This window comes from Varanus komodoensis, unplaced genomic scaffold (genome assembly GCF_004798865.1).
Source record: "Varanus komodoensis strain SLA01 unplaced genomic scaffold, ASM479886v1 scaffold54, whole genome shotgun sequence".
Lineage (NCBI taxonomy): Eukaryota > Metazoa > Chordata > Lepidosauria > Squamata > Varanidae > Varanus > Varanus komodoensis.
In genome coordinates, this window is record NW_025336142.1 from 1,562,497 (window position 1) to 1,589,950 (window position 27,454).

The 27,454-nt window shown below is 50.9% G+C and overlaps 1 protein-coding gene across 1 annotated transcript in view; it reads left to right on the forward strand.

The window, feature by feature from the left end:
• ENOX1 (ecto-NOX disulfide-thiol exchanger 1) overlaps positions 1–27,454 on the forward strand; it is a 107,341-nt gene that overhangs the window by 22,262 nt on the left and 57,625 nt on the right. Inside the window, exons 5-7 of the mRNA XM_044448243.1 lie at positions 139–372; positions 10,321–10,533; positions 26,450–26,556. Of these exons, the coding sequence (XP_044304178.1) occupies positions 139–372; positions 10,321–10,533; positions 26,450–26,556 (554 nt within the window). The remainder of the gene's footprint in view (positions 1–138; positions 373–10,320; positions 10,534–26,449; positions 26,557–27,454) is intronic.

Sequence of the window (27,454 nt, forward strand, 5' to 3'; positions counted from 1 at the left end):
TTACACAGGAAAAAAACGAGCAATTCCCAGGCAGTAAAATGCCCCTTTTCTGTCTGCAGAGGTGCACGGTTTTGCCCTCCAAGTGTTAACACGAAGAAAAGAGGAAGAGCTGCCATGTTTTTGCTTTTTTATTTTCAGGTTATCGCATGAGATTAGGATCTAGCACAGACAAAAAGGATTCTGGTCGCCTTCATGTCGATTTTGCTCAGGCGAGGGATGACTTTTATGAATGGGAGTGCAAGCAGCGGATGCTGGCCAGGGAGGAGCGTCACCGACGCAAGATGGAAGAAGATCGGATGCGGCCTCCGTCTCCGCCAGCGATCATGCATTATTCGGAACATGAAGCGACTTTGCTGGCTGAAAAATTGAAAGGTAATGGAATATTTACCGGCTCACTTTGCTCTCAGAACATTGATAAACCCACGACACTGTCCCAAAGGGCTTATTGGTATTTCGCATTGATAAGCAACCAGAGCAGCCTCGCCCTTCCTTTCCTTTCTGGTCCACAGCTAAGCAGCTGATTGGGTTTGAAGCGCATGAAACGTTGGGTGCCTGCTGGGCTCCTCATTTTTTAGCTTCCGCAAATTCTTTTGAAACATGCCAGGAAGCCGAGTGGGAGGGAGCCTCTCACGGGTCCTTGGCCTCATGTGTCAGCATGCGCCACCCCGTGCCAGGGCCGTGTAGCCTCGGGTGCTTGAGCGGGGCGGCGATGCAGTCCAGGCCCCTGCTTGGGCAGCGGAATGCCCTGACCGCCGTGCGGCACCACAGCACCACTGTGGGGAGGGGCACGGACGGAAGCCGGATTCGGCCGAATGGCCAGCAGACCCTCCGGATGTGGGTGGGGGTGGGGATTTGGGCTCTGTCGCAGGGAGCAGAGTGCCACGGCTTAGCTGCGTGTTGACGGACTACTGCTGTCTTCTCAGAGCGCTTGGCCAAGTTGTTGCCTTGTCCAGCAGCCACAGGGGGCAGGCAGCGCCTCTGGAAAGCACACGGGGGGTGGGGTGGAAGCCCTGTCCCCCCCCCCCCCATGACCCATCTCAAGGCCCTGCCATTCAGTAACATGCCGCTTCCTCCTGCAGAGGGAGGTGGCTGCTAGGGCCACGTCCCCCGTGTGCTGGGCACGTGTCCTGTGAATTCGCCTGATCTTTTTAAAGAGCCATGGAAGCTTGTGAGCACCGCCTCGATCTGGGGGTGTGAATTCCTAGAATGGGACAGTAGAGCTGGGCTCTAAGGCCATCGAGTCCAGCCCCCTGCTCAGTGCAGAACTCCTGCGAAGGAATTCCTGCCAGAAGGCCACGCAGCTGCCTCCTGAAGGCCTCCAGTGTGGGAGAGCCCACCGCGTCCCTGGTCGTGGGTTCCGTCGTCATACGGCCCCAACCATCAGGAGGTTCTCCTGATGTCCACCTGGCCTCCTGTATCACGAGCCCATTATTCCATATCCTGCACTCCGGCACGACTGAGAAGAGATTCTGCCCTTCCTCTCTTCCATACTTTTCTTCCCAGTATTTCCTTTTAGTATGCCAAACCTGCATCTGATCAATTGCACCAGAATCAACAAGATCCACATTTTTTGGTAACGGTGGGTGTTTCCTCTTAGCTCGATTCAGACCTGAGTCAGCAATTACAAGCATCACTGGAAAACACTAAATATGTTTAAGACTGTAGATTGACTCATAATGTTGGTGACATGGTATCTTACCGCCTTTACAAAAATTGATTTTTCTCCTCTAGCCTTGAACACTAATCATAGCTCAGACAGAACTAGCCAAACAGGCCTGATGTGGGTCTTAAGCCTCCAAGAAGCCATGGGCAACACTGAAAGCTCAAACTTGAGCTCTAACTACGGCTTCTGAAAAGGCTTTCCACTCCACTGTTAGGAACTCTCTTCCCGTCTGATTCTTCACAACCCTTTTCACTTGCAATGAGGCCACGTGCTCTGCGGGAGCGCATCTCTCTGTCTTGATCTCAGTGCAGATATACGTGGATGGAGACGTCGATCTGGAGGGAGGTGGAGCAGGCAGAGCTGGCCCCGGGCTGGCAGTCTGAGTGGCATGAAAGCAAGGCTTTGCCTCCATCCCCAGCAACTGGACGAGGGAGGAGTGCTTGTTCCTGCTGCTTCTCAGATCCCGTTCGGGTCCCATTTGTTCCACAGTGGTGATATATCAAGTGTGGCTCGTATGATCCATGGTCTGTGGAGCGTTTCCAAGTGGCTCACAGGATCACAGCAAAAACACATGGGGATAATCAGGCGTCGCTCAGACTAAGCAGCGGACACCGCTCCAATGCCGCAGCGTCGTCTGCGGGGCGGTAGCAGCAACAGGAGTTGTGAGTCAGCAGGGAGACATTGCGTTTGCACACGCAGTGTATTGCTGTCAGTCAAGGCGCCACCGCTCAGTTGCGGCGACACAAAGTCTTTAGCACTGAGCTTTCTCACTTGACATTCCCACGAAGGGCAAGTATCTGTCGGCTGCATGCAGGTAGCATATGACAAGTTCGGCTATCGTGTTTTTATTGTCTTGCTTTCATTAGGTGATTGAAAGACTGCCCTTAGTCAATAGTTCAGGAGTAAAATATAGGAAAATATAGCACGACCCTTAAATCAACAGGACGAATTTCTCCTTCTCGTTAGATGGGAACTTCAGGGCTCCTTCTTGTCCACCATGTTATGCACTGCAGAAGGTTTTGGAGTTTTGGGTTTTAGTGCTCCCACTAAACCGGTGACACAAAACTCGTGGATGTGGTTCACAGGACACAACAATCATGGCAGGTTGTCACCTCGGAGCAGTTTGCTAGGCTTGGCCTGTTCGCCACACGGAAGATGCCCTGTGCTACTGGTTGGGTCACTCCTGCACGTCGTTACCTCTCCAGGCAGGGAGACCCCCCCCTTGTTGCGTTCACTGGAACACCCTGCTGTCGGCGTGGCAAGGCAACAGGGTGGCGGAGCCACCGCGAGCAGCAGAATGGTGGGGCAGCGCGCCGTGGGAGGGGTGCCTGCTGGCAGGGAGGACCGGGAGCACAGGGACAGCCAGTCGGAGAGCTGCTGCCAACGCCTCAGCAGTTGCCAGGCAGAGGAAGGCCGGGGGGGATGGCGGCCGGATTGGCCACTCTTCCCACTAGACTTGCAGGCAGAAATGCGGAAAGGATGGAGGAGCAGAAGTCAGACATCGCGGCAAGCCGCGGTGAAGAACAGGCCGTTGATTCTCCGCAGGGACTCCCAGTTCCTCGCCTCACTGCGCTGGCTGGATGGACGTGTAACGGCAAGCCATTTCCAGCACAGCTGGTCGCTTTGTGTGGATGCGGCCTCTGTGTTCTTTCTGGCGTCACCCAAAAACAGGCAGCCTTGCTGCTTCCCTGGCTGAGCACCCCACTTCCATTCATCTGTTTCTATGGACGTGCTGTTTCTAGCGTTGTTTTTTATTCTGTTCACTGCTTTTGCCTCTGATTCTGCACTGCCCCAGAATCTACTGAGAGGAGGAGTGGTAGAGAAATGTTTTCTAAATTTTGACTGAGGTTTTCTTTAACTTCTGGGATGAGTTTCATTGCCCTGTAACATGCTGTGCCAGCACGAGAGGCAAATGTTTTGCAAACATCAGTCCTGCCTGCCACAAATATGTTTTGAACCTATGACATGACTCTGAACGTGGTGCTGGATCCACCAGGACTGATTGGAGCAAACCGGAGACATGCCTCCGCTGCCGCCTGGAAGTGCCCATCCAGGATCCGACCCTGCAGTCTTGTGCACATGGTGCAGATGAGATCATGCTGCCATGCTGCTCCACGCTGTCCCCAACATCAGGGGAGCAGCCCAGGGAATCGCAGGCTCCATAAGACACGGAGTTCCATAATACCTTTGTGTGTATCTTACTACCAGCAGAGTATCAGATCAAACAATGCATATGCTTCAGAGTTTTTGAAATGATGCAGTTCTTTAAAGCTCAGAACCTGTCTCTCTTCCGGATAGCATAGGATCCCCAGAAGAGAGAACAGATTGGACATTTGAATAATTTGTGGGAGTTGCACAGCGTGTGCAAGATTCAGGTAGCAAGGAGCACGGCGAGAGACACGATTGGGAATTCAAACATTTGATGGGTTGGGATGCACCGGTGTGGCTGAGCTGGAACAGCACTCTGCTAGCCGGAGAGACACTGAGGTGGGCGCCCACGCAGCATCCTCTCTGCAGCTTTCCAGGTCAATCTTTTTAAATGGCTTTTGCTGGCCTGAACCCCCAAATGGAGGTAGGTCTTGATAACGGAGTGGGCCGTGTGAAGACAGCCTTCAAGAAAATTGATCCCGCTGAAGATTTTCCTGAAAGCTGGGCGTTTTTGATCTAGGCCAAAACATAAAAAATAAAGGCACTACTTTGCAAAAATATTAATTTATAGAGCACTGCAGAGGTGGCATGGGCCTCGCAAAAGGGAAGGGCCTTCTCTGATATTGGTGCCAGAGATTCCATGCCTGTAGACAACAGTTCGGTCACACACGTTTTCTTTGTCCGTGCTCACCCAGGCTTGTGCTTGCTGGACGGACACCAGAAGTTTGAGCAAGGCCGATACTGTCCTTGATTTCCTTTCAGAGTCAAGCATCAGTCTGCAGACTTGCAGCCCCGAGGTGCAAAAACTCATAAAGATAATCCACAGTGGACTCCCAGCTGGTTGACATTGATAAACGGATGGGACACGCAGATACCTCACAGGCGGGTCTCGCTCGGTCCAGCTTAAGAGCGGCTTCCCATTGTCTTGTGTAACTTCAAGTAACTGACGAGTTACCACCACAGCAGTAATTTTGCTGAAGCATACTTAAAGTTGGGGGGGATGACTTTGTAGGATAAGGCAGTACTCCTGTGTGTGGTGGGTTTTAAAAGACCAATTATGCAGAGAAACAGAGCAAAGTCCCTTATCTAAGCAGTGGTGCTTTATATTTTTATTGTCATTTCTCTGAGATAATATTTTGAACAGTGTCAGCTTGTCTCCAAAGGAATCGCTTCCAAAGGCTGCAAACCAAGCCCAGTTTTAAAATTGGATTCTATTATTTGCTTTCCCTGATATATCTTCACTAGGCAAAAATTAAATTTACAGCCAGGGATCTAGGTGAACCCGCACTTGCTGAGAGGTGTGTTTGTGTCAGTGCTCCGTTCTTGACGATGAAAATCATTTCTGTGTGGGAGCCACTGGGCAGGGAGCTCATCAATTTGGAAAGCCAGAAGTGAAGATGAAATTAGGACTTTAAAAATAACCCATAGAGAAGGCATTGTGGCACGTAATGTAGCTGTGCTGTGAATCATTTCCCTCCAGCCCTCGTTAAATTGTTCGCCACGTGTGTTTCCTAATTACACAGCCAATGAGGCTTTTTCAACCTGTACAGAACCATCCATTTAACTGTTAATGGACTTCCCTGGAAAGCCTTGAGATGGGCCCTGATGAAAGGTGGACCCGGTTTTTTAGTCACCGGTGCAGCTAAAACTTTGTCGGGCTCTTGGGCACTCGGGGATTAAACCGCACTTCCAATGCTAGGCGTGCATGATGGGAGTTGGGGGCGTCTTCTGCATGGGATTGCACCCTAAAATAAGTTTCTCCAGGGCATCGCTAAGGACTTGCATGTCGCTCACAGGCAGTGGTGCCTTGGCCCACAAACTTAATCCGTTCTGGGACTCTGGTTGTGACCCAAATTGGTCGTGAGCCGAGTCAAATTTCCCCATAAGGTTCAATGTAAATAAGGCTAATCCATTCTGTAACTATTGTTTTAATCAGAAAAATGTGAAGCAAAGTGACAAAGAACAACAAAGATTGTGACCATCTCCCTGCCCACCCCCCAGCATGACCACAATTGTGCCTGTCATCCCTGCACGCCCCCATCATCCTGGTGCGCTGCGGGGTGGGGAGAAGATGGGCACGAACGTGCTTTGGGTGGGGCCAAGATCGCGGTTGCGCTCGTGCAGGAAAGATGGGCGCGATCTTGGCCATCTCCTCACTTGGGGGGGTGGGGAGATGGCTGTGATCATGGCCGCCACCCAATGCGGAGTTTGCGACCGAGGCCAAAATTTTTATGAATTTTTTGAGGCGTTCGTGAGCTGAGGTACCGCTTTATATGGTATTTCTTTTTGGAATGCAAGTGGAGTAACACTTTATTTGAAATGCCCCCGTGGGAGAGTTTCCTTAATGCCAGCGCTGTCGGGGTTGTCGCTAACCCCCTTCAGGTGTCTTGGATGAGGGAGGGCACGTCGTGGATAGAGGGCTGGTGAGTTTGCCCCACAGATTCCGACTTGTGGGACCCCTTCCCACCAAGTTCATTCAGCTGAGCTTCTCAGAGGTTTGCAGCATGAAGTGTGAGAGTGAAGAAGGTGGACCGCCCGGATGCCGACGTTTGCACCGCCTCTCCACCTAGTTTGTGTCCTCAGATGTTCAGGCTGAAGGCCTGAAGAAGGTTCTTCTGCATTAGACGTGTGCTTACTGGATCTTGTGTTTGTATTGTGGATTCTTCCCCTCGTTTGTCTTCCTTTTGTGTCCATCACGTTTGTCCCTTTCTCTGCCGTTTGGATTGTAAGCCGTGGAGATGCTCGGACTCGGAGAAATGCTTCACAGCCCCCCTTTTTTCCTCTTTGCCTCAGCCTCACTTCCAGCGTGGCCCCTAGTCAGCGTGTGAGGCTGCACAGCAAACAGGCGTCGCGATGAAGCCCTGGGGCGTTGCTTGTGTGCATGTGGCGAGAGAGGGGTCTTTATTTAAAGAAACAAACACATCGCAAGCAACCTGGGGATGGTGAGACTGGCAGCCATGGCGTCATGGGTGAAGAGGAATGCCCAGCAGGTCGCCACCTTCATCTCGGGGAGGTTCCTCCATATTGTAGCATCCCACAGGAGTGTGCAGAATTTCTCAACCTGGTCTCTTCTGGAGTAGACCACAACTCCCATCCTCCCCAGCTAGCAGGGCCTACAGCCAGGCCCTTAGAAGAAGCACCTCATGGTAGGATCAGAGACAGTGCAGCGTTGGTTCTAAACTGACGTTTACTTCTGCCATTGAATCATCGAGCTAAAGGTGGTCTCTCGACAATTATTGCATTCCTGCCTCGACATTTTTAGTTTTTCTCGTTTGGTTGAGCAGCAGATGGAGATCCAAAGCACTGCCTTTCATGCTTGTGGCCAGCTCGGACAATCTGGACTGAAGAAATGTGAGAAAATGCCTCATTCGTTGAAGGCAGTGTGTAATATAGATGTATTATCTTCTGGTTGACCTGGAATCAGGCTAAGTCAGCCATGGCCTTTATAAAATCACCTGAGCGAGGCGTTCTGACACTTGGGGCCAAATTCAAGTCTACTTTAAATCTGTGTATAGCAGGGATTTCTGCCCCTACCTTTTTTTTTTTTTTTTTGGCACTGCAGCAAGCATGGAGGGGGTTGATCAGGCCAGCCGTCCCAGCAGACACAGAACCAACGTGACAGTTGAGGAAGGAAGGAAGGAAGGTGCCCTGGTCAACATCTGGAACTCCAACACCCCTAGGACTTCACAGAGAGAAGTAGATAGCAGAGCAGAGAGAGCGCTTTTCAGGGCTTGTTTCGAAGGTTAAATTGAGATGGGTTACTTTGTGAAATCCGTTGGCTTTCTTATTTACTTATTCATTAGACCTATACCCTGCCTTTGCACTGCAAAGGGTATTTAAAAGCAGGATTTGGTAAGTTGTATTAATCCATGTGGATTCCAAGCTAGTGGCTTGGTAGCCCGTTTTGGAAAAGGTCTCGTGTGCTAGGCTTCCTTCTTCAAGAAATGGTTTCATATTCACATGGGATCATACCGAAACCCGGGCATTTCTATTTCATACGTATGTTCCTTGCAAAAGTCTTTTTCTGGTTCCTGTGGCCCAAAGCTCCCCCACAGAAATATCACATTGCTGCCCTAGAGGGAATCCGAATTTCATTCATAAAATTGCAATATCATGCAAATCCATTGTAATGATACTTTTTAAAATTATTTTTACTTTTATAGATAAAGAAAAGAACGGAAAAGAACTAGTGAAATGAAAAGAAAGTTGCCAAGGGGTCTTGTGCAAAAATTATAGATAATACTAGATGTGGCAACTATCACAAAAGTTGGTAATGGTTATTACATCTACCAAATTTGTAACTGCAGTTTTAAGATAATAATAGTTAGGAATGATACTTAGTTAAATTAATTAATACTTAAGTACCTAATAATTATTACATAAAATTGCTTTAGCATGGGTAACAAGTAAATAATAATTCACCTTATAACATATTCACAAACCCGGCAGCAATTAATAATTCATTTTTTCCTGCTCCCCCACCAAATAAACGATATCATAATAAAAAAGAAATTAAATTCCAGGAGCAATTATACTAATATGATCACTGTATACATAATGCTTAATATCTATAAGTTCTGCTTTTTCTCTGAATTGCTGAATAAAGTAGGTATAACCGGCTTTCCATTTATCGTACAATTCTTTAACCAGTTTTCTATTTATATAGCTAGTTAGTAAAAATATTGGCGAAGTCATCCGTACGTAAGTTCTATTTTTCTCTCTCCGTTATTAATTAAAATATGTATAATAAGCTTTCCATTTATCATTAACTTCTTTGGGTGGGCTTCTGTTTATATAGAAGGTTAATTTTGCTTTAATACCTATTCAGCTGCAATGGGCATTTCCTGTGGCTTTGTTGACCTGCACACATAAAGTTGCCGTGTTGCCATTTGGAGCTCGAATCACACATTGCCAGGACAATATGGGAGCCTGAGCTCATGAACCAGTGCACTGGAAATGCAGCTGTGCGCTCACTCATGCAGTGCGTTCGGTTCCGTCCACAGCAGGCATGCGAACGATGCAGGAGCAGCTCAGGGAGAAGGAGGTCGAAGGAAACGGCCCCGGGCTCAGTCCACCAGGGTGTTCTGCAGCTCACGGTGAGCAGTGCTCTTGCACGCTTCCCGTTTATTTTCACGCCGCTAGCACAAGTAAACATCACCATGGATTAGACTGCTCTGCCAAACCCCCATCTGCACAAGACGGATGTTGACAGAGCACTCTTCTGGACTGGGTGTTTATTCCGGAATAAAGGAAAAAGGGGTTTCCTGCGTCTCTCAAAATGCTGCTGTGCTTAAAAACCTGTGCTGCCATTTGCTGGCACCGTCTTCTAGCCATGGGAATTTTTCCCCTTCCATGTTTTGATCCATTATGGTTTGCCCACCTAAACAATTTATGGACACAGCAATCCTGATGTTAAGGGAGAGCTCTGAAAGGCATGGTCTGCTGGGAGATAGAAAGAAGAAAAGCAACAGAGGAAAACTTTGCTTCTTCTACAGAGATTGCACTAAATGCACCTTGGAACGCAACTAGGGGAGGTTGGGGACAGGAATGGACCTGGGAGGCTTAGGGTCCTGCAGATCCTCAGGACCTGCTCCTCCACCCCCTTCCTCCTGATGTGGACCATGCCTGGGTGGAGCTCTGAGGGATCTCCAGAAGGCCAGAAGTTGGCAGGATTCCCTGTCTGGATTTCCCACAGTGTCTTAAGATCTCTGGCACACTCTCACAATGCATCTAAATAAAAAGTACCTCATGGGATTTACAGATTCGGTGTTTAAATCAGATAGAAAATGGATTAAATATCAGTGTATGTAGAATTGACCCACACCATGTCACACTGACTACTGAGAGTTGAGCTTTTAAAGGATCTAGCACATTCCTTTCTTCTTCTCTTCCAGCAGCCGCATGTAGACACTCGAGAACTGTTGTCGTTTCTTCTGTTGTGTGGAAAGACACTTGTAATCTTGGATGTGGCACTCAGTGGAAGAGAACGATCGGGTGGAGTTAGAGGACCTCAGTCTGGAATTGCCCAGGGTCAGAGGGGGTTGGGAAAGCATCTGTCGAAATACTGATTTAGGGGATAACCGCAATAATTCCCACATGGAAGAGGTCTCACCCCTTCGAGCATTTCCCAGTAGGGCTTTCTCAGTCTAAGCCATCACAGGGATGTCCTGTGACCAGGGAACATAAAAATGAACCGTCATCTTACCATGGCGTTCTGGAGGAGGCTTAGAAATACTTTCCATTTAATAATTCCCTGGGCGAAGCTGCTTCATATTACTAGAACGAGGTAAAGAGTAAATGAAAATTCAAGCCACAACATTTTACAAGGCTCAAGATAATCAGGGCTTTGGAGAGCAATTTATGAAGTTTTATTGTAGGGTGTTAAGTGTAGCCTGGTATAAGATACATCATAAATGTTATTTATGAGACTATTAATTCATAAGGGCAGAAGTGTATTCATAGCACAAAGCATGTGATCGTAATTTAAATTCTTGGATTGATTGTTCTAGATGACAGCAAATTTTCTGAGGCCATTACTGTGTTGCTGACCTGGATCGAGCGAGGCGAGGTGAACCGTCGGACGGCCAACCATTTCTACTCAATGGTACAGTCTGCGAACAGCCACGTCCGTCGACTCATGAACGAAAAGGCCACTCACGAGCAAGAAATGGAGCAAGCCAAGGAAAACTTTAAGAATGCCTTAACGGGGATTCTCACTCAATGTAAGTAAACCCAGTTAGTTCTGTGTTGTTGCTGGTGTTGTTGGTGTTGGTGTTGTGTTAGATAACTTGTGATGATGTTGTTGTAATCCTGAGGGTAAGTAGCTATGACGTAGTCACTCTCGATTCATATCCTTTGGCACTTTGGAAGATCAAGGAGCATTCCTAAGCCTTTACTTCTCAAGGTGAGCAAAGTCATCATAGTTTGTTTGTTTGTTTTTTGTAAAAAAAAGAAAAAGAGAAACCTGAGACTGTCTGAAATGGAAGAAAATGGCCAGGCAGTAACCTCTGCCAGGGGTGTGAACAAGCCCAGTTGTATATATGTCAGTGAGAAACACCCTGTGCATCAGTAAACTAGCTATTTCTTGAACCGTCCCTGGATCAGCAGGGGCTTGCTAGGTTGGAATGGAGGCACAGGGGCTGTGGCCAGTTGAGGGAGTGCTGTGAACCACAAAACTCGCAGTCGTAGGTGAAGAGACATAGGAGCATGTGGCCAGGAAACAGCTCGGCTCCTCATCTGAGGCCCAGCAGCTCCGTGGTTCCCCTCGAGCTCTGGCTCTCTCTGCCCTTGGATCCGGCACCTGGTGCCAGGCCCATGGATGATGTTGCGATGTGCCGTTGTGCTAATCTGCTGTTTTGCATATGCTGCCTTGGGGAGCCTTTGGCATTAAAAGGTGGGGTAGAAATCAGATAAAGAAGGAAATCTGAGTTACAGCCTACGCATCACATCGTGCATCCCGAGGTAATAATTCTCTGAGTCAGAGACTTGGGTGCAAAAGGGGGGATTTGCGGCAGAACTTTTGGCAGACTGGAATGTCTGCAAATACTCCCTTGCAGGTGCTTGCCCCAGTATTTTGTGCTGGTGACTCTTCTCTGGAGAAAATATAATTAGTTCTGTTACCTTAATGGTCCTTCCTCATAAAACAGTAATCAGAATAATTGCCTGGCGGATTATTTTATCTTTGTTGTATCAAATGCACTTTTTGCCATTTTAATGATGAAAATGTGCAGTACGCAGTCAAGCCGAAGGAAAAGTTAAAGCCAACTACACTTTTCTCAGACCGTACGGGAAATACTTTGGGTCCCGTAAATCATGCAGAGTGATTGTTGGAGCAGTGTTTTATTCATGCTGAAACAAGCAGTTCAGAACCTAATGTGCAAAACTTTAATATGGCATGATTAAATATAAAATATTTACCAGTTTCCATGAATGAACTGAAAGCACTGCATAAATGAAGAATCAAATGAAGAATCGCTTCTTTGAAAACACCGGGTGCTGCGAATCCCCAGATTAGGTCTCCGCTCTGTCTCGCCTCGGAATATTTGTGCGGTCGCTTGTGCAGGTTTGCATGACAAGTGGATTAACGGTGCATCTTGCTAACAGTATGACGGTCCCGGGTTCCGCATGGTGCGGGGGGGGGGGGGCTCCCCAGAGCCCTCCCTGATGAGAGGAAACGTGAACAGGGTCCCGAAAAGGGGCTGCTCGTGGGAGCCTGTCGACGGCGAGGCTTGCTCCCAGAAGGTCGTGTCCTGCGCTGCTTGCTGCGTGACTTGGTATTGCACCAGCGGTGCTGAAAGCAGAACCTGTAATAGAAAAGCCAGATGTTTAAGGAGGTGGCCTTATGCATTCACAATCTTGCACTGGATCCTGGAAAGCAGTGCAGGGGGTGGACACACCCTCCGTGGCAGTACTTGCAAACGTGGCACCCTCCAGGCCACGTGTCGGCCCACGGCTCCCCTAACAAGGGCTTCAGTCCCTTGTCACTGGTGTCCTGTCGGTCCTGATGTGCGGGCGCCCCCTCAGTGCCCTGTCCTTGCCCGCCCTGCGGAGCACCTTCCGAACTCCATGCTGTGGCTCCCTTGATGGCGTCCTGCCTTCCGCTTTCCCCAGCGCGATGGCCTTCTCCAGACAGTCCCGCATTCTCCCTGCTCAAAGAATGACAGCCTCAGCCCAGTCATTTTTGCTTGTCTTCAGTCAACTCGATGATTGTATCCAGTTCCTTCATTACTTCCCTTCCCAGTCCTTGTCTTCTTCTAATTTCTTGGCTGCAGTCTCCTTTTGAATTGATACATGAACCAGGGTGTGGAAAAACTTCCGCAAGGTCCGACTCTTCGTTGTCAGCCTCACAGCTGCCTTAGTCCTGCTTTTGTACTTCCTTCTTTCACTTTCACCAGGAGTAATGTCAGTCCGTTGCTACTTTCTGCTGGGCATGAGGCATCACCTGCTTATCTTAATCATGGATGGACCTTCCACCAACTCTCCCTTCTGATCCTCATCTAGTTTTTCATATGGTTGGGTTCTGCATCCGAGTTGAACGGATATGGAGCTAAAAGCATCTCTCGTAGTTTCTGGTTCATGACCCATGTTGCACATCAGCAGACGCACGTGTGGAGGTGCACCCATCTCTTCCAGAACAACTTGCCAGGCTTGCTGGGATAACCAGAGGTGCAAGCCAGCACACCTGGAGAACTATGATTTGGGGGAAGGTTCTGGCTTGTCCTGCACACCAAGCCGGCAGGCTCCCGGGGTGCATGTTATCGCACCATTGCCCCTGTGGCAAACATGGGAGGAAAAGATCGCTTGATGGGTTGCGTGAACCCCTCCCACTGCCTGGCAGTGGCTCATATGCCACCAGCCAAAACAACCCGGGCTTTTCTTGGACTTTGAGAGCCCAGCGTGCTGTCCGAACTTGGAGGCCACAGCAAGGGACGTGCAAGTCGCCAAACGGAGGAGCTCCTGGCAAGGACTGCGAGGAAGGGCTGCTGCTGGGTGGAGGAGCTGGGGGCACCCCTGCCCCCTTCGTGAGCCCCACTTGGGCCTGGGCGGAGGAGAGACATAGTGAGAAGGGCCTTCTCCGCGTCACTTCCTCCGGAGCACCAAGGGCCCTGCCCCAGGCCTCACCTCAGCCCAACACAGCCGCTGGGTCAACGGCCGGGTCTGCTTCTCGGTGCCACACACCTGGGGGGCACAGAAGGGACCCTCTGCTGGGGCCTCCATTGCTCCCTTCCTCTTGCTCTGTCTCCCGGGGAGGAGGAGCTTGAGGTGCAGGCGGGGGGCTGCAGAAGCTACGGCCTGGGGACCACTTTTGGATCCAGGGGAGACCGCCGTGCCTGCTCTCCCACCCATCTCACGGTTCATGCCCACAGAAATGCGGGGAGAGCGAGGTTTGGATGGGGCATCGCCAAATGGGGGCGGCGTGAGGGGGGCCCAGCGCTTGCGCATTGGAGCCAGCTCAGGGAGAGGTGTCTGACTCTCGGGGGGGCCAAGGGGGCGGAGGGCTTGGCAGCCCCAAGGGGGCCTAGTGGAGACCCAGCCTGCCTCGGAAATGGAGCGAGGCCTTTCAGAGCTGGAGGGGAGGTGTGGGGAGGGCGTCCCAGAGCCCGCCGGGGGGCCGCAGGAGCAGTGAGCAGCCCACGCACGTCTGGCATCTCGCCCGCTGGCAGCAAGAGCAGCCCAGAGGGTGGAGCGGGGGCGTTTCTCCATGGGAGGGCAGCCTGGTTTGGTTTCTGCTCTTCACATGGGCAGAGGCCTCTCCGGCTCCCCAAACAGGACGCAACTTAGATTGATGTCCTTCTGCTTCCTGTCAAGCACTAACTGAAGGGCTGTGCTTCTCAAGTCTCACCTGAGACTGCCGGGGGGGCGGAGGGAGGAGAGGTGCACAGCAGGCCTGCTCCCCCCCCCCCCCCCCCCTGTGACCCTTCCCCTGGCACTCGGCTGTGGCCAAACAGCGGCGAGGAGAGCTGGGCTGCCTGGGACGGGCTTCCGGAGCCTCCCCCGGCTCCCAGCACTGGCTGGGGTGTGGGGTGGGGAAAGTGCTCCCCCACTGCCCCCTGGGATCCTGGTGGGGGACCAGGGGAATGGGGCCAGCAGACGTTCCTAGGCACCCTCGAGCCCAGCCCGGCTCCGTCCCCACCCGGGGCTTAAAGCATCGCCCAGACCCACCCAGTCCGTCCACAGCAGGGAAAGGGGCTCGGGATGGGGATGGGGGCTCCATCAGCAGCATCTGTTCAGGAAAAGAAGCCCCATAAAACTGTCAGACTCTGCATCAATGCAGCGCGAGGTGCCCCGGCACCTGTCAAAATAGACACATTTATGCAGCCTCTTTTCCTCCCAAGACTTCCTTTGAGGTGCTCTTTTCTGGCGAGATAAACACAAACACTGCCTCTCACACCTCGAGAGACTATTTTTAAACAGAGAAGGAGAGGAAGAACAGGATCCTGCCTGAGAAATCCTGGGGTGGAAAGTGATCAGCCAGGGCCAAGCAGGCGGTGGGGGGGGGGGAGTCCTTGAGCAGTGCCCAGGAGAACCTCATCCAAACCGCGGGCAGATGACCATGCGTGTGCGAGCGGGGGAGCAGCGGGGGATGAAGCCAACGAAAAGGTCGATCAGACTTGAGCACACGTGTGAAAACGCACGTATGCAGCTTCCTGTCACCTTGGACCGGTGGTGGAGGTACTTCCAGATTTGCTGGATCCAGCCCCCAGCGGTGTTGGAACGGTTGGAGTGAAAATCCAGTGTGTTCATTGCTCGCCCGTGGCTGTTTACTGTGGGCTTGGGCCGCTTGGGTGAATTCATTTGCCCAGTAGCGCAAGGATTCTTGTTGGTTTGCTGGCGCTGCCCAGGCCTGCTCATGGGGCACGTGCCTAGGGTCCAGGATCGAGGCCACCCATGCCCTGGCCGGCAGCCCTCCCCACAGGCAGCCCGCTGTGTCAGAGAGGGAGGGAGGGAGGGAGAAAGGGGAAAGAGACGCTGCCTTTGGGACGGCGCTGGCACCTCACGGGTCTCCCTCTGGCAGTGCTTCTTTTCAGTGTCTGCCAAAACGAAAGAGGGCTTGCGGGCTGGCGCCCCTCCTTAAAGTCAGCTTGTGGGGGGGCCCCTCCAGCCTGGCAGCAGCTCTGTGTAGTTTCGGGCACATCGAGACTCATGTGCCCCTTTCTGAGGAGAGCTTGTCCATCCTAGCCGGCTAGTCCAGGGATGAGCTGGTGGAGGCAAGTTTGCTTAGGCGCAAAGTCGCGTCCGACGCATCGTGACCCACGGACAACGTTCCTCCAGGCCCTCCTGTCCTCCGCCATCCCCAGAGCCCACCCAAGCCCACACCCTCTGTCTCAGTGACCCCATCCAGCCCCCTCATCCCTGCCGCCCCCTCCTTCTTTTGCCCTCAATCCTTCCCAGCATCAGGCTCTTCCCCAGGGAGTCCTTCCTTCCCATTCGGTGGCCAAAGTAGTTGAGTTTCAGTGGAGGGAAGTACAAAGCCCCAAAATATCAACGCTCAGTGTGCCGTGCAGTCACTCTAGAAGGGAAGATGGTTCATGCTTCGTAATGAAATGGCCCAAGGAACAGCGGTCCGTTCAAAGCAAGGTTGCCCTCTATTGGCCCACTGGAAAAAGCGGAACGGAATAGCAAATCCTGGCCAGCAGAATATTCATTAGGACCAAGCCAACTGCATAACAGAATAGCCAGCAAGCTTTGGGAAACTCCTCCTCCGACTGGATGCTGTATTCACACAAAATACTTATGCAAGGGGGTTGGTGCAGGTGTGTGAGAGGTGTGAGGTGCCCAGGTTACAAGAATCCCCCAGATGAGGTTTGGGTCTTGGTGACCTGCACATAGCATTCAACATGATACACCTAAGAAGGCGATCTAGGGACGACGGAAAAGAAACGAGAGTGCCAGACATTCTTTCAACTATTTTGTCTTGATTGTGGTCGCTGATCACAATATTGAAGTCAGTCGCAGTGAATTCCTGGTGACTGTGTTTAGGCTTGTAGTCTTGTATAACAGAAAGTGGAGGAAGGGGCAGCCATCCTTGGCTTGATACTGTGCAACAGGGACGAGCTGGTAGACAAAGGAGCAGCTGTGGAAACTCTCGGGGGAATTGGCCACGCCATATGGAATCCTTGATTCAGCAGGAAGCAAAAGCCAACCATGTACCCTGGATTTTAGAGAAGTGAAGTTTAATAAACTCAGAACAGTAAGTAAGGGCAAGTCACTTGAAAGAGAAAAAGAGTCCGAGATGAGTGGGAATTTAAAAAAAAGAAAAAGAAATCCTAGAGGTTGGAGAAGGCCTGGTGTTGCCCTATCTTCAAGAAAGGGTAAAAAAGAAGAAGGTAGGAACTACAGACCAGTCGGTCTGACGTCAATCCCTGGAAAACTCTGGAGCGGAGTATAAAGCAAACACCCTGTAAAATCTGGACCTGGGGGATGGAAATTAGTGTGCAGTTAAAGCAGCCAACTGCAGAACCGTGGAAGAAAGAGATTGTGGCGGAAGGGGCACACGGCTTGCAAAGAGGCGCCTCGCGGTGTGTCTTTGTGGAGCGATTCAGCGCATGGCTTGTGAGTGCGGGGAACTGCTTGACTTCAACGCTCTCCAAAATGCCAGGGCTGTAAAGAAGAACGGAGAGGACCTGCATTCTCCCTGCTCTGTTTGTTGCTTTGGCCGCGTTAAGCTCTTGGTTCCTTTTTAAAAATTCACCGTGTAGATGCAGGCCTCGGGTGTCATTGAACCCACAGCCGCTTTGGTGATCAAATTGACCATGATTTGTCTCCATAACCTTTTCCATGGACCATTCGGCAACTGATTTTTCAAGGAGCTCCTGACTGAGTTCTCTCGCTCTGCAGAAATCCCGTTGTTTGGAAGTGTAACAAGAAATGTTAGTACATTTGGGGTAGATGATGCTTTTCAATTATTCATGCTAATCCTCAGAACATTGGGTTGTGCATGTTTTGTTATGTAGTCTGCGGCAGATGGAAGTGGAAGATATTCCCAGGGCAGCCCTGCTGGATCTTTGCTGTTGTGTTTTTCCCTTCCGAGCAAGCTAACGTTGAAAATGAGTGGTATCAACAGATGGGAACAACCCTGCCATGCCTTGTCTTGCCTGGCGAAGAGAGAAAAGGACCAGGCAATGTGGATTTTTATTAGATTCAGGAAAGAATTAGCTTAAAAAAAGAAATTTCCTGTTTGTGGTTATAGAGAAAATTCTGCACATTTGAGAAGACTTCAGTAGCATGTTGCCGCGCTGAGACATTGTGAAGGGTGGGATGCAAACATTTTACGTAAATAAATTAGTATCCCAAATGTACACCTGCTTTCTATGGTTACTGGCAGGCCAGTTTTCTTCTAGATGGCACACCAGACCAACCGTGGTAAAAAATAAAAATAAAAGTACCCACCTTGACTTGTCACGTAATGTGGACTCACCCACAGTCATAGCTGTACACAAAATAAATACAACACATCAATAAAATCCTGGAAAATACAGTTCCACCATGGTTTAAAATGTCTGGGTGAAGAAAAACATTTGCTCGGCGCCGACAAGATTGTCCTTTCGGTGGTCCTCTTTTGAGATGACATTCCACACCGAGCACGGTGGCCAAAAGGCCAGCGTGGCACCTGATGACAAACCTTTTGGTGCTGGGCAAAGATATTTGTGCTTTGGATCCCTTGTTGTTCAGAAGCGCCGCCGATGCACACATCCTAAAGCAGGCCCTCGGCAGAGGCTGATCCAGGGGAAGGTGTTTGGGTCCCAGGTTATGCAGAGGTTTAAAAATACGTACCTGCATCTTGAATTGTAAGTACCTGCACCTAGAAGCTGATTGGCGTAATTCGGCTGCATGAGTCAATATGGCTGGACTCATGGAGCCAGCAAACTATCCCTGTAATAAATAAATAAAGAGATACGGTATCCGTTTTCTGTCTGGAATGGCTGTGGATAATTGCTGGCTTGGGAGTCAAAGCTTCTCTGTGTGAGCTGCAAGCATCGCCCTTTTGGCTCCAAACCTGACCAGCTGACCCCAGCCCATAATTGGGACATCTCGCCTCGGCTGCAGTAATTCTCTCTGTCAGGCCAGCTGTTGGACGTGGGCCTGCTGAGCAGGCGAGCGGCCAGGCATCTGAGCGAGGAGGCCAGGGCTGTGTGGATGTTCCCCCTTCTGCCATGTTGCAGGGCAGACATACATGAGTGGACAACCAGTTGGCTGCCCTCTCCAAGCTGAACCCAGTACTGACCAGTGCGGAGACATTGCTTGGAACGGGGTCTAACTGTGCGTTAAATGACACTCCGGAATGCACCCCCACTGGGTCTCACCCGTGCGTCTTGTTGGCAGCCACACGGGGCCCTCACAACTTGGACTGGTGGGATTGTGATGAGTAAGGTTTCGAGCCGGGTTTTGTGCTACCGTGAATCCAGGAGAAATCCTTTCCCAGCCATGGGAGCCATCCCTGTGGCAAAGCATCATGGGCTGGCTTGGTCCTGAATGAACTACCCAGAGCCTTTAACTTTGCAGAGCTTCTTCTGGTAGAGATAAAACTGCTAGAGCAGTGGGGGGAAAGTCACAGAACCTTTGTCCACCGCTCTGTGTTGCGCATGGTCCCAAAGAGAGATGCGCGAGGAGTCCATTCTGCGGGTGGGAAAGTCAGTTCCCCTGGGTTTGGCTCCTGGACTACAGTCCCCTTGTCATGGCCTTTGGTCCAAGGCACAGTGAAGCCTGCGGTCACGGGGCGCTCTCCACGAGGCGGGCCTTGTGTGCCGGGCAGGCTGCATCCTGCTCAACCTGCCACAGAACCCATGAGAAGGTTCTGCCCCCAGAGGTGTCTTACAAGCTGCGCTAAAGACATAAGAGGGTCTGAACATCCCCACAGATGTCCTCAGGAGACCTGGGCAGTCAGCGGAAAGGCGGAATATCTCAGCAACTGTGTGGCCCTTGTGCCAATTGACTGCCTGACTCTTGTAGGTACGAACGTAGTTGCAAAGTACATGAGATGCGTTGGTTCGGAATATTATTGTACTAGAATATTTCTGTTATGGGGCACATGTTTTTTCCAGGTTATAAAACTGTGGAGTCAGTTAGATTCCCCCATACTGTTGATGCACATTTTACATGCTATATTACGGAATATTCTTGATCCTGATGACTTATGCATAAATAATTCATTTTAATGGAAGAGGGCAAGTCTTAATAAGGCGATGGGTTTGGATTTGCAACTGGTATCATGCCTAGAAATGTTCACCGCATGTTTGATCAGGATGGATATTAGGGGTGCGATGGATAGCGATAGCAGTTTGGGTTAGTCAATTTTTCTGTCAACAGAGGATTAAATGAGTCTGTATAAATGCCAAGGGCAGAAATTATTTTGCTTCTATATTTGATAACATTGCTGTAGATGTTATGGGAATACAAAATTAATTAATCAATCAATCAAACTTAATTTTAATAACTTTAAAGTCTATTGGGTAGTTGGGTTTTTTGTTTTTTAATATTACATATTCCCAAAGGTGGGCATAGAACCTAGCAGTGGTTCTCCCCTCCCTGAATTGAAAACCACAGTTTTGCTTCTGTGCCTTCATTAAGATGAAGTGATATGCATATTTCAGGGATGGGGAGGTGGGGAAGAGAAAAATCATGTTTGCTGGATAATCGCAGCCAGAAGTCCCTCGTTGCCTGTTAAAATCTTTCTGCATGTTTATCAGTAGGAACCAAGCATTTGTGGCTGGTGTGTTTAATAAGAAATGTGAATGCAGGGGCCGAAGGGGTCGTGCTGGGTGCAGCCAGGGGTTGGTTCCTTCGTGTCCCTGTGCCGCTCCAGCAGGAAGCGGGAGCGCTCGGACAGGGCAGCCAGAGGGTTCGCAGGGGCGGTGGTGCTTCCGCGCTGCGCGTCTGTCCGAGAACCGCCTTGATCGTTTGCCGCCTGCCATTCCATTGGAGGCTGCTGAAGATCACGCGCCTTGAGTCAAGTGAATCCATTTGATTACGTCATAGTCTCTCCTTTTAAGTTTTTCCAAGAACTCTTCTTGTTGCTGAGGTGACTAAGGCCTGCCCCGCCGTGCTTTCATCAATCAAAGATGCAATTAAAGTCATTCCTGCTTGCTGGGCGTTGTAGGACTTTTTGCCGCCTAAACACACGAGGGAGGGCAGGATGAGGTCTGCTGCAGGAAGCGAGCTGGGCTGCGGGGAGAGCCTGCGGGTGACGAGCCGCTCTCTCCCGCCGGCCTGCCCGCCCGCCCGCCTTCCCCCTTGCGAGCAGATCAAGATGGAGAGCTGCCAGCGCCAGCCTTTATTGGAACAGCCCGGCCAGCTAGACTGGTCTGGCCAGACCGCTCCAGTATTCCAGGGGTTGTTAGCAAAGGACGGTCTGTCTCGCTAACGAGCCAGCTAATGAGAAAGGAAGCCTTGCTTGTATCAGGAAGCCAATTCCAAGCGGAAACGCTTTCCGAACTTCGCTCCACCCTTGCGGAGGTTCCTGCTGCTGCTGGTGGGAATTCTGGGCCCATGTCCGCTCCGCAGCAGACTTCAGCAGACTTCAGTTGGACCTGCTTCTGAAATGACACCCCTTTGCCTCGACCTCTGCTGGCCCAGCAGTTCCCCGGTGCTTCTGCTTCTCATCGGCCACTTGGCTTGCCTTGGAACTTGGTCTGGATTGTCCAGGCAAGGAGTCCAACCCTTCCTCTTCTTCCGGTTCAGGTTTGGGGTCCCTTCCTGTATTTTGGGAGCAGTGGGCATACACCTCACTCAGACAAGGGGCTGGCAAGGAAGTGCCCGGCTTCTTCTCACAAGCGCCTCCTGTTTGTGTGAAACTTCTGCCTTCCCCCAACCTTTTACTCACAAGTAAATGAGCAACAAAGATGGTTCCCACCTCCATCTGGGGTTCCCCTTCAGACTGCAGAGACCTTTGAGGACTAACCCATCGCTCTTGGTTCTTCTGGGCCATTTACGGGCAAAACAGCGCTTTTCTCGAAAACAAATGGCCCCCACCGCCCGTTGGCTTAGAATATCCTACACTTAGGAGGAAAATGGCTTTTCGATGCTTCAGTCATTGATGGGAAGCCAAATTTCCCATCAAATGTTGCATCTGGCTAATGAAAATTTCATATGGCATTAGATTAATCAACAGATGTTTGTTGATGAATATTTAATCATGCTCATTGCACAACATTTCTGTCCTACAGTGCGGTTCATTCATAGCTTTGGAAGAGTCATTAAGCCTCTTTCAACTGCAAAATTTGCTTGCATGCGTATCTGCGTTGCTTTTGCATCACTTGAGGCGCCCTGGGATCACGGACTGGCTCAGGTAGCGCCTTGGCGGAAGATCTCGCTACATTGGCATTCAGGTCCAACTTAAGATTTTATCTATCTATTTATTTATTTCTCGATGTATATCCTGCCTTTTTCCGACAAAGGGCTCAAGGCAGCTTCCGTCATTCTCCTCCTCCACCTTATGATATGCTGGACTGAAGATAAGCTGGGCCTGGAAGCAAACAGGCGGAGGATGCAGTGTGGTGGCCCCCTCATCCTTGCCAAGGTTTTCATCATGACGGGGAACGCTCTCCGAAGGGCAGGCCAAGCCGTGTGTCTCCCTCAGTGCAAAAGCTGCGTGAGGGTGCGGGTGAGTGGGAGGCACATCCGGGGAACCGGGACGGGGGACCCGCCTCAGGCCTGCCGTGGGCCAGCTTGGGGAGGCTGCTGTGGGCCAGGGGCAAGAATAGGGCCAGGCTGGGGATTTCGCTCCCAGGGCCTGCCAGGATGCGGGGTGCGGCCACGGGATGGAGCAGAAGCTGCGCTGCCGGTCTGACTGGCGGCTTTGGACAAGGCTCTGCCTGCTCCGGAAGCAGTGCCAGGTCGCTCGCTGCGTCGCGCGCGCCCGGCCCACCTCCCCCTCCAGGTTTCTCAGCTGCGGGAGAGGTGCACCTATTTCTGAATGTGTTGAGGACCCAACAAGTGAGAAACTATAAATCAGGCATCTCTCTGCTATCTCTGTGCTTGGTGCATTGATTTCCTCTGTAGCATCGGAGACTTGGGAAGGCTGCATTCGAAGAACAGTATTTCAGACAAATAGGACTTCCCTTCTTGTTGGAGGACTTAGGTGGGGAAGTGGAGAGTGGGTGGTCAGGACAAATGAAGGCTAGTTAGTAATGGAACTCTGTGGTTTTCCCTTGTAGGTGCATTTATCATAGCCACTCTTCTTAGTATGACATCACAGCTGGTTTACATAGTCCTTTTCCAGTCTATTTTACCCTCACAACAACATCCCTGCAAGGTAGGTTAGGCCAAGAGGGAAAGGCTTGCCCAGAGTCACCCCATGGGCTTAGTAGTCAAGAACGGACTGGATTCCTGGGTCCCCAGTCCAGTGAGGCAAGCCATCCACCATGTTCCTTCCGGGCCCCTGTTTTGAGAGTGATGCGGAACAACCATCTATCTCTGGTAATTACAATGCCAGTGTATTTTATGATTATTCTACTTTCATGCTCTGAAATCTTTTTTAAAATGAACTGATAAGGATTTTTAATTAATGCTAACACCTGTAGAAAGAACTCTCAGCCGTTCTCGTAATTACACACTTCGTAGTTCAAGGGTTTCGGCAGAAGAATCCTAATGTTCCCACTTATACCTTTTCAGTCTGAAACTGTTAAAATACTCACATTACTTGATCTTCAGAAATATGTTCTACGTGCATCTTCAGTTCCTAATTAATTAATTATCCACAGATGGTTGATTAAGTTCAGAGCTCCTTGCGCTTGTGAGAGGGACAACAGAATAATGATTAGACTCTAAAGCTCGCCATTAATAAAATAGATCCCTTCATGATAACACTTCCATATTTCCCTCGGTTTCTCCCCATTCATTTAATAAGCGAATGGAATACCCAATCTGTCTCTTGGATACATGGAAGTCATCACTCCCTTTTGCAGCTGAGTTCACTGTGCATTTATTCACGAACATTTATTTTAAAGACCGACACCCCATCTTTCCTTCGGATTATCTCCAAGGCCGCCTGCAACCTGTTGAAACTGCTCCGAACATTGCGCAGCATCTCTGGCAGTGGAAAGAGTGTGAGCATGTTCTCCCCCCGCTTGTAGTCCGGGGCGATTGGCAGCTGAAGCTTCGTGGTGGGAATTGAACGCCCTGCTGCAGGGCCCCCCTTCCCTGAGCTTGGCTTGTCCCGTCCTGTGGGGCTGCAGGCGGTGGCAGGGTGGGGCCGGGTTGCTCACGTGCTGGTGGAAGCCAGGGATCGCCTCCTTCACCTCTGCAGGTCACGGGGAGCGCGTGGTCCCGGCTGCCGCGATCGTGTTGACCCCTTTGCTGGCGAGGAAGTGGCTGGTTCAGCGAAGGGCACTGCACTCGAAAACGGCTTTCAAGGGGGAGAGCGACCAAGAGGCGACTCGGACTGTGGGTCACGGCAACCCCACTGGCCGTGGCTTCCATAAGTCGGGTTAGGTGAGCACCGTTCACACGTGAGGGTGATTCCCACAGAAGCTTCACCTCGATGCTGGGGTTGCTCTCCGTGTGAGTCTCATGTTCACACAGAGATGCATTCCACGAACCGAAAGCTCAGTGTTGGAGTTTGGCCACACATGTACGGTGACTGTGGTTCCTGCGTATTTGGGCCGCAGAAGAGCCGGCTGTGTTTCCCTCTTCCCTGTTTCTGACGTTCTGGTGCTTGCATAGCAGAGCTGGTACTTTCGTGCATCAAAGGGGAGGCAACGGCAGCCCTTGCTTTGGCTTGTGGTCTGCAGATGTACAAAAAAAGCTCATGAAAGAAAGCACCAAAAGCAGCAGCAGCAGCAGCAGCAAAACAGAGACGGGACAACCCTGCATCTCGGCATCCGTGTCTCCCCCACGGATGGAGACACGGATGGTTTTCAGGATGGTAGTTGTGCAGCGAAAGCCAGTGCACGGCTTCCTGGCAGAGCGTGAGGCAGGGCGGGGGTGGCAAAGACCCGTGGCTCGGAGAAGATGCCTTTGAAGGCACCTCAGCTCAGCTGCCAGCCTCCAGTCTGTGCCTCCAAGGATGTCCCAGCTCAGGGGTTCATGGCCACCCACCTGAGCAGGAACAGTTTTGGGCTTGTGGACCAGCTGGGCTGGTAGACCGCTTGATCCTTGGCTTCAGAATTCCCACCTCTCAGGGAATTTGCACCAGTACGAAAAACTTCTAAGGGAACCAAATGGAGGGAAGGCCCTGTCAACAGCCGAATGCGGACTCTTGGGGCACTTGAAATAGAAAGCAGTAGAAGAGGGACGGAACGGAGTATCCTGCGTGAGGGCACAGTACAGGACATGCTATTTAGCAACTTTTGCTTCAGGTCCTCCATTACTGGCCGTGCCTGGGGAGCTGATATCTTAGTGGAAGCAATCTTGGCTTATAGAAGTAGGCGTTGCCAAGGCTATTTTCCCTTAAAAATAAGTGGCTTGGGGATCAGACTCGGCAGGTTTTGGGAAAACAATGCAGATTTTAATTCTCTAGGAAACACATCTCTGCTGGGATGCAATCAAGCAGGTGAGAGTACATTTTGTTAGCTTTGGGGATACTGAGATTTAGATGCAGCTCAAATGGTCCAGACCCAAACCACAGCCCTGTTGCTCCAGAGTGAGTCGCGCTTAGTATCTTAAATCCAAATGTGTTTGACTACTTTCCTTGGGTGTTGATCAGACTGTAAGGAATGTGAGAAGATGGGGGCTGCTCTTCCATTTTCTTTAAGAGCGTGCCATGCTGTTTCATTATTGCAGTAATAAAAGATTGGAGTGTATATTGGTGCAACAAAGAGGGACCAGAGGTTTGAACATGACGGGTTCCAGATAAGCGGTGATGCCTGAGCCAAAATACAAGTGCAAATGCTTTTGTGGACTGTGGTTACAAACGCCTCCTTCCTCTCTTGAATCTGTGAGCTGCAGCGATTCAGAATTTGCTGTCCTGGTTTTGTGTGTTCCAGCCACACAGAAGGTCGCAGTGGTGCGTCATTTGCACTTGCTTGGCAAGTCCGAATGTTACCCTCCGGCTTGAAAAAGCAAGATGCAAAAGAAGCAAGAGAGGAATGCAAGACTAAAAGAGACAAGGGGAGCGGCATGCGGCTTGAAATGTGGGGATTTAGGGGAGCGAACCTGATCTCAGCTCTCCACGGTCTGTCAGTTCCACCGCTCCCCGGTCTCACGTGAACCCACGAAAACGAGCAGTTCCCTCCCAGTGAGCCTGGGGAACCTCAAATTCAGCTGGTGACTCTGAAGTCTGAAACTTTCTGGTGTGGCGTGACCAGTGCGACTACAGTTCCACACTGGGTGCTCGCAACTGGGTCCTTTTTTATGTGGGGTCAACTCTGGCGGCTGCAGGGACCCATGTCTGACCAGTCTTTCCATGGGCCATGTTCTGAAACCAAATTTGGGAGCCAAACTCCTTCAGAGTGGAAACTAGGTCAAACTGAACAGAACCTGAAATGAAATAAATGAAATGAAATGTGGCCCATTTGGCCCTCCATAGCGTTAAAGTAGCCGCCAAAGAACCACCTGCCCCGCCCCACCTCTTTTGGTAGTGTAACAAGGGCGGGAAGCTTGTGTGTCGCCCACTCTTGCTTTCAGCAGACACGCAGCCCGATTCTCAGCTCCTACTTAGCCTGGTCTAATTTCAGATTCCAACTTCAGAACAGGGCTGAGACTTTAACAGCACAGCCCTACACCCACTGCTGCAAAAGTAAGTCCTTTGAATTAAATGGGTTGCATCCAGTGATGATCATACTTACAGCTGACCAGCTGGAGCGAGAGCAACTTAACTTGGGCCAACACTGAAAGCAGGTCGCTGGGGTGGCCATCATGGATATAGGACTGGCGTCGCGCCCTAGAACAGCTCCTGCAGCCTTTTCTCCAAGCTAGAGCCCTGTGTGCATGCACCTGTAGCCCCAGAACAGAGCAGCATAATGTGCCTAGGAAAACTGCATGCAGATCCGTTGGCAATTGATGGATAACTTGTGTAGCCCATGTTGTGGAGACAGACTTGACGGAGAGCCCCGGACCACGTGAGTACGGAAGGACGCGCATGGGATGGATAAGGCTGGCCTGGTTTGGACAGGGACCTGCGCCCGGGACGCTTTGCTTTGCCGTTCTCCAGTGATCACAACATAAATTGCTTGTCTTGTTTGACTTCCTTGTTCACCAAAGTTGAGCAGATTGTGGCCGTTTTCAACGCCTCCACCAGACAAAAAGCTTGGGACCATTTCTCGAAAGCTCAGCGCAAGAACATAGACATTTGGCGAAAGCACTCTGAGGTTGGTGATTTTCTGCTCTTTTATCTGTCATCTCACCGCCCGGACGGGGGGCGGGGGGGCTCCGGGGGGGGGCGCTCAGCCCAGCAGTGCGCCACCACTGCCGCTTTAGACCTTGGAAGGCATTGAGCACGGTTTGGACACTCTCCCGGGGAGCATGTACGGCCCGCCCTCGCCCCTAAATTAATACGTTGGAAGGCAACCATGATGGAGGGCCCCTCCCATGCCCCTCCTCCCTTGGAGGCGGGGCTCCTTGGAGGGGCGTTAATGGTGGCCCCAAAATCTGGAACTGAGGGATTAGCAAAGTCACTTTCAAATCCCTGCTTTCCTTCTGCCCGTGATTTATGCCGAAATTAATTGGTTTCCAAATGATTGAAGGATGCTGTGTGAAGCGGATGGGTTTGTTCTGTCGTTTTATCCCGCATCTCCGTCATAAATTGGTTTTACTGTTGGAGAAAAATCCAAATTAATTTTCTTAATGATACTGTTGTGTCAGTCCAGGTGGGGCCAGGTACCTTCCCGGCACTGCTGTTTGGACAGGGCCCCCTTTCCTGACCCTGATCCAAAGAGGTGCTCTAGGCACACCTTCCCCAAGCAGTTCCCCCCAGATGTTGTGGACTTCAGCTCCCATCAGCCCCCAGGCAGCATGGCCAGTGGTCAGGAATGCTGGGAACTGTTGGCAAAAGATGGCTGCCACCCGGAGAAAGGCTGTCCTTTTCCTGCGCTGCACTCAGAACTGAGGGGCAACCTGGCAAAGATGCTGGGGAGGGTTTTAAGACACCATACACTATTTGATCTCTGCAGCATGCCAGGTTCCGTTTGTGGAGGAGAACTGAAGACCCCTTTTCCTGGCCCAGTTGATCGATTTTCCATGCAAATTGGGGAGGGGAGGGGAGGGGAG